This window comes from Eublepharis macularius, chromosome 9 (assembly GCF_028583425.1).
Source record: "Eublepharis macularius isolate TG4126 chromosome 9, MPM_Emac_v1.0, whole genome shotgun sequence".
Taxonomy (NCBI): domain Eukaryota; kingdom Metazoa; phylum Chordata; class Lepidosauria; order Squamata; family Eublepharidae; genus Eublepharis; species Eublepharis macularius.
In genome coordinates this window covers 60,112,824-60,120,215 of record NC_072798.1, presented here as the reverse complement: position 1 = coordinate 60,120,215, position 7,392 = coordinate 60,112,824, and the positions used below count along the sequence as shown (strand labels likewise).

The window sequence follows — 7,392 nt, the reverse complement described above, 5'->3', positions numbered from 1 at the left end:
AATCAAAACAAACCCAGACGTTGGCATGTTCATAAAAATATAGATATGGCAAACTAAGAGAGCAAAGACTTGTAGCAAAACCCTAAGCCATTAATGTTCATGAATTACAAACTTTTCAAAAATACACTTGTTATGAGGAAACCTATGACAGACAGCATTTACATCACTATTGTTAGAACATGTGTGCCTTTGTATGATCCGCAGCATGATCTACTGTAGGGACCAGGAAGAATACATAAAGAGGTGTCTCGGCCTTTTTTCACAGAGTCTTAGAGATAATGTCTGTATTCAGCATCCCTTGGCATAGATGACTAAAGCTGATATTCCATGCACACATATCTTATTTACAGCTGACTGGTCAATAGTGATTAATAGTTGCGTCTGCTGGCAGCAGCAATTGGAATTTATCCGTAATCCTCACAACAAACTCCACTTTCATGGGAATAGGAAGGATCTCTTCAAGGCAGCAGGTGCTTATCAGGGCCCATTCAGGAGGAGCAGTCTCTTTCCAGTACAGTCCTTGGTATGGCTAAATTCCATTGTCCCTTTTTCAGCAGTCAAAAATCCATGATAAATTCTGTATAACACTGTAGCCAATAACAGCACCACCAGATATTAATTCTTTTGCTAGAAGCTTTTTGCATGTTATATACAATATATTAATCTATATCTACCAATGTTCTTTACCAAAACTAAATCAATGTACATCTCTAAATATCAGAAATGTAAGCTCTGATAAATACATTCTTGTAGAAGAATTTTTTTAACATGCAGTTCATGCTGGAAGGCTAAACTATATAAAGAACTATATATAACTATATAAAGAACAACGATTTACATGGTCAAATAGATTTTTTTTCCTTACAAAAATAAACATATGACAATGAGGGATTTTTCAACAATCTCAAGGATCTTTTGTGGCATTTCCCTCCCACCGCCACCACCACTTATATTTCTAAGGCTCTATGTTGTTGGGTGTTTTTCTTCACCAGCCCGAAACATCATATTTGTGATAGCATTTGTGACATTGCATAAATAAGGTTGTATTGTTTTATTATAAAGAAAAAGCCAGTGTGAAGGATAAAGTCTGAACATAAGAATGAATGCAGATTGCTGGGGAGTGGGACTGAAGCAGTAACCTCACTGAAACTGCAAAACCATTGCTAAATCCCACATTTGGAAAAATGTCAAAGTGCCCACTAAAGAATATCAGTTTACACTTGAGATATGCATAGATACATATATCAAATAGTGGAAGAGGAAGAAATGCATTTAGCAGCTAGTTGTATATGTAGGGAGCATTTCTGAAGGCAACTGTGCATTATGGAGACAGATGAAAAATACAGACAGGTAGCCAGACAGACATAAACAACGAATAGGACAAAGCATTGAAAAATAAAACACTGACTAAAAAAAATTATGAAAGCTTGGGAGTTAGAGGTTTAAGGCTGGTTAAAAACCCCTTTTGGAAACTACTGTCCTCCTATAGCTGTAAGAAAAAATAAAACTCCAATAAACTTTTACTTGACTTACTGCCTCTGAAAATGTTGAAGAATCCTGGGAAGAGAAACGACTATAGGACCAAGCAGAACTTGCTAGCTTAAAGTTGCAAGCCTGGATGGTGTTTACCTTTCTTTCATGTTTTGTGCCTTCCCAAGCCATTAAGAAAGAGATCTGGCCTCTGCTTGCGTGTAACCAGTAATGACAACATCTTTGCAGTTATCTGTGTGTAAACAACCGGAAACATTCAGAACTCTGATACATCACTCTGGTACCAAAGTTATTCAATTAAAAAAAATCATTGAAAGTAAGTTAAAATAAATAAAAAGAACAACCACCAAAAAGATCCACAAGAAACAACCCAATCCCACATGCAGACCTGTTGATCATAGCTTTCATTTCAGCAGAATGGTTCAATGCAAAAAAAAAAAAACACAAAACCCTACACAAACAGAAAGCCCACGCTATCCAGAGCCATCTGTGGTCCCAGTAATGTGCATGACATATTTCAGATGATGGAGACAGTATGGCCCATGCAAATGATCAAACTGAAGTCACATTGTACACAATCAAGACAAGATTCCAGACATCTTCAGAATGGATTAAAATCACAAGCAATGAAGGTCCAATGAAGTGGTTATCAATTGGAAGCAGATTGGTTTAATTATCTCCCTGAAAATGTGAGTGTATTTATATATACTGGCCAGTGAGTTAATTAGCTGTCTTTTTATTGCCATAGTAAAGTAGTACAATAACAGGTAAGAGGAAACAGAACTACTTTAAAGAATGTTATAAACCCAAATAAGGATCTTCTTCAGCTATCCCAGTGGCATTGCTTGTTACTGGCAATTATAGTATGCAAGATTTATACTAGTATTAATGGAAACTACATTTAATTCTACACTTATTTCCATAAGGTGATAAACAGTGGTTCAATTAACATTATGTATCCACCTGATGCCATCTGGTTTACAAGATAGATGGGATGGGAGATCGAGTACGTCTTAGAGGACAAGGTGAACTGTAGGGTGATGTTACTGGAGACAGTCTCAGAGCATTGCCTGCCATGCCAGCTATGTTGTTTAAACTTCGAGACTTTTCATATCCTTTTATGAGAAAATGCACAGACATCAGTTGAATTCAGACAGAAAATAAATGAATAATACAATGCAATGCAATGTAACCAAAAGTGCTTGTTAAGTTCTAAGAGAATATGAATGTTTATATAAAAAGGGAAAAGGATAAAATAGTGCTATCTTTATTACCGATACCGACACTAAATGAATTCAGATTTATTCCGATTTGTTTTTTCTTTCAGTATAGGCCCAATGGCTTCAGTAGAGTGACTACACACAGAGAACATCAGACCTTCTGTAGTGCGCTCCAGTATTATAGCTTGGCTAGAAAAAAGTGTCTGAAAGATGTATTTGGAGTCAGAACCAATTCCTAATAATCCTTTAAACTACAAAACATTTCCTAGATAATTGTACAAATTTATTTTGTAATTATAAGTGTAGATTTTGTATTGTTTAAAAGCCCCATCTTAGAATTAAATAGCTGAGACTGTATTTCATACTATTCAAAGTATATTTGCAATATTTTTTACAATTTACAATTTAAGATTTACAATTCATTAAAGTGTGCAAGTTATTTACAGCTTTTTAATGTTCTACAATAAGTAATGATTTGCAATATTTATCCATTATTACTAATGAAAGGAACACAGCATGACTACTTATAATCCTAAAATAGCTAGTATTTACATATTTTCATATTATTAAACAATATTATTAACTAGTAGCATCAAATCATGTACCTGCAGAAGTTCCCTCTCACAGATACTGTGAAACATCATTTCAGTCTATCTACTTTACCAAGAAAGATAGAACTATTTCAAGTGATCGGTGGGTGTTGTACTTAAGCAACAGATGCATTGTTATTTAATATCAATCTGTGTTACATACATTCTGAAGTCTACAGTTCTTACAGCACACTATACAACTGGAGAACTGTATGAGAATCCCATTGGCCCCATTGTAAGCAAGCCTCCTGGATAGTGATTTTACTGATTTTCATGGGGTTTACACACAAAAGCTGTGCTTATCAGAAGCACTATACAATGATAAGAGATGAGGCACTAATCAGCCAGTGAGTCTCAGACTGTGAAGCCAGCCCCATTGAGCTGCTCAACACAGGGAGGGGAGATGTGGAATTCTAGGAAGATAAAGGAACCTGAGACAAATGATCTTTTTCTCTTACAAACAGCCATGACACAGATGAGTTAAATGGTTCCTAACAGAGATTCCCACTGATCTACGTAGGATTTGTGAAAGTGACCACTAAATCACTTGTTACTACAACTGATTTTTGGTAAAAATTGGCCTCCAATCTAGCATTGGGGGCTGATTTTTACCCAATCGGCCCCTGGCACAACCCTACGCTTCTACATCATGCCAGGAATTGATGTAATTCCCAGTGCGATGAGAAAGCGATCCAGAGTGCGCTCGGGGGGGGGGGGGGGTTAACACATTTCCGTGCCTATCCGTCTGCTACCCAGGCGAATGGTGTTGGAGTGTGGAGGCCGGAATCAGGGGATCTCTTGACCCCTTCAGGGGACTGGGATCCCTAGCTGAGTGAGTTAAAAGATAAACGGGGAGGTTATGCTGAAAAAGTATGAGAAATATTGGTCTAGCACATAACTGTTTGCAATGATGTATAGGCAGCATTCAAATAATTCAAGATTTAAAATTCAGCTTGTCTGAAACAACAGATATTAGGACCCCTTCAAAGGACAACTAACTGATTTTATATACAATAATACAATAAATATCTTCGTGTTATATATAGGCTATGTCTCAGGCTCTAGCCTATAGCTACCACATTTAGTTATTTTTAATACTCTGTTTTTATGGTTTTATTTACTCTTCTACATATCAAGACCCTGTTCAGATAATTTAAAATGTGTGTATATTATAATGAACAACTTGTTGGCAATCTCCTTATCTTCTGCACTGATCCTACACACATACAAGTTGTATATGCATAAGACCTGATTATTGACCTTGTACCTACAGTAGTGCAGTTTATAGATCATGCAGAAAGCACCTACTTGAAAATAGCTAATATCCATGTAGGCTCCTTGCAGAACCACAAACCAATGTATAGGGCTGAGTATGGCAAATTGATGCAATCTCACTCCCTCTCCATTTGCTGATTTTCTTCACAGTTGAGTCCCTTGCACAGGGCTATATTAACTATAGCAATAACAATAATCACATTTCTGAAGAAAAATGAGAAATTTGCATGAAATAAATTTAAATTTTATGCCTGATCACAGACAGCGAAGTCTACAGGCTCCAAATTGTGAGGGCAACTTGAATTGTGACACTTTGAATGTTAAAATGAAATTGTGTAAAAACTGTTATTTGACCTAAAACATAAAAGATAGGTGGATAGTTCTTGGCTGTCTTGTACAACATCTAAGGCCACATGGCTCCAACAAAAGCACATATGTCATTGAAGACATAAGAGATTCAAAACAGAACAGCTTATTAAACAAAATTCTGTTGGTTAACAAATATGCAGATTAATCGTTACACAGGTTACTTATATGTGATGAAAACTGAGAACCATTTAAAAAGCTCAGTTGCTGTTGTTCATTAGAGATGAATCCAATAAACAATTTCACATATTTTATCTTACAAAATGTTTATTTCCAAAGCAGACATTGGATTATTTCTTTCATCTGCTGGCTTTATGCATCAAAAATGTTAAAATTAGAGGTAGGCACGGTCCAGAAAAAGGAACTAAAGACAAGATCTGGCCCAGTTCATAGTTCGTGAACAGGTGGTTCGCGTAGGATTTTCACGAATTTTGGTCCATTTGGGCCAGTCTATTGGTCCGTGAGTCCAGACATCCTGGTGCTGACCTATCAATTCCCTAGGCAATGGAGGGGATGTCCACAGACCTTTTGCAGCCCTTAAAAACTTAACAGGCAGCTCTGCCTGCCGAGAATAGAGCTCCTATTCTGCTCTATGGAGCAAGGAACAAGAATGAATTCCCTAGGCAACAGAGGGGCAGACGTTCTGCAGCCAATCTTAGCCCTCAAAACCTTGATAGGCAGCTCTGCCTGCCAAGCAGAGCGCTCCCATTCTGCAAGGGAGGAATGGATGTTCTTCAGCCAATCTTAGCCCTCAAAACCTTGATAGGCAGCTCTGCCTGCCAAGCAGAGCTCTCCCATTCTGCAAGGGAGGAATGGATGTTCTTCAGCCAATCTTAGCCCTCAAAACCTTGATAGGCAGCTCTGCCTGCCAAGCAGAGAGCTCTCATTCTGCAATGGAGGGGTGGATGTTCTGCAGCCAATCTTAGCCCTCAAAACCTTGATAGGCAGCTCTGCCTGCCAAGCAGAGCTCTCCCATTCTGCAAGGGAGGAATGGATGTTCTTCAGCCAATCTTAGCCCTCAAAACCTTAATAGGCAGCTCTGCCAGCCTTGCACAGAGCTCCCATTATGAATGAGGGGACTCTTCTCCCACCCTTTTCTGTTTGATTTTGCCTCATTGCAACTTTTTGGTGCTGCTAGCCAATGCAAGTCAATTGGCATTTGTGACTCCAGTATCTACTGGAAGTTTCCTGGTGGCAGCTGCTTTGGGAGTCTGTAACTTGGACATCCGAAATGAAATCCTGACCAAACTTGGAGGATAGCTGGAGGAGAGGCTGCTGAAGATTCTCTGTGAGTTTGGGCTTTCTTGGTGTGAAGGAGGTGGAACCAGAGCTGCCAGAAGTGATGGACCATGGACAGATGAACCAGTCTGCAAACCAGGCTGGTCCATAAAAAGTTTGTGGTCCGTGAAAATCAACGGACCATGAGCCGGAGGTCTGTGGGGTTTTCCCGGTCCGTGCCCACCTCTAATTAAAATAGATTCATCTATTATGTACTGAATTGATGAAAGATTAAAAGACTCTGACAATTCAGTTGGTCTAGCTACAGATACACAAATACGTTTTCTTGTTATAGACATTATCAAGAAATTTCATTTTTTAGTAACGTTCTACATTACTACAAGATCTACAGGGCCTAATCAGTTACTCCAAAACCAAAACAAAATTGGTGGTGGAAAGTGCTATCAAGTTGCAGTCAACTTATGGTGACTCTGTAGGATTTTCAAGGCAAGAGACATTCTGAGGTGGTTTGTCATTGCCTGTTTCTGTGTAGTGATCCCAGACTTCCTTGGTAGTCTCCCATCCAAGTACTAATTAGGGCCAGTTTATCTAAATGGTTTATCTAATCAGGGCTGGCTTCCAAAATCTGCTTATCTAAATGGGCTATGGATAGAACTTGGACATATTGGATGCCTTTGAAATCCATAGACAGAATTTCTACACATGATTTTTACTAAGATTCTGACAGTGATAAGCAAACTGAATGGCAAACAATGGAAAATAATTACAACAAAGACTGAGGCAGGTTCACTGGTGTTTCCCACAGAAATGTGGATGACATATCTATGAGTTGTAACCGAAAAAGAACCAGCTAAATGTGCTTGATGAGTTGGTCTTTTCCCCTCCTTTTATCCCAGCATTTAATAATACCTCAGAAAAGGTGTATACCATGAGAGAGGACCAGCATGGACAAAAAGCCATGTTGGCCAAAAGCTGCAGTAAAGAGTGAGAACTGAGCAAATCGTCCCCATCTTCCTCTCCTGTCAATGTTGCTCTCATTGGTTAAGAGCAAGGTAATGATAATTTCACCTGGCTCCCCCTCCTCACTGCAGCTTCCAGGTCACATGCCTATTTGTTCATGTGGATCCTGCAGCCTCCTACATCAGCTTTTCAGAGATCTCAAAGTTTGCTAATGGAAGAGCACAGGAAAGATCTGTGGCTGAAAATGCCCT

General features: G+C 38.7%; 1 protein-coding gene across 7 annotated transcripts in view; it reads right to left on the bottom strand.

The window, feature by feature from the left end:
* Window positions 1-477: 477 nt before the first annotated feature.
* Window positions 478-7,392, bottom strand: part of KCNC2 (potassium voltage-gated channel subfamily C member 2) — a 157,231-nt gene continuing 150,316 nt past the window's right edge. For 4 of the 7 annotated variants that reach the window (XM_054988898.1, XM_054988895.1, XM_054988897.1 and 1 more), the window contains one exon: window positions 2,470-2,606. In XM_054988898.1, coding sequence (XP_054844873.1) covers window positions 2,470-2,606 — 137 coding nt within the window. Of the gene's footprint in view, window positions 588-1,661; window positions 1,724-2,469; window positions 2,607-7,392 lie in introns of those variants that run through there. The other 3 variants (XM_054988899.1, XM_054988902.1, XM_054988896.1) reach the window with 2 other exon arrangements.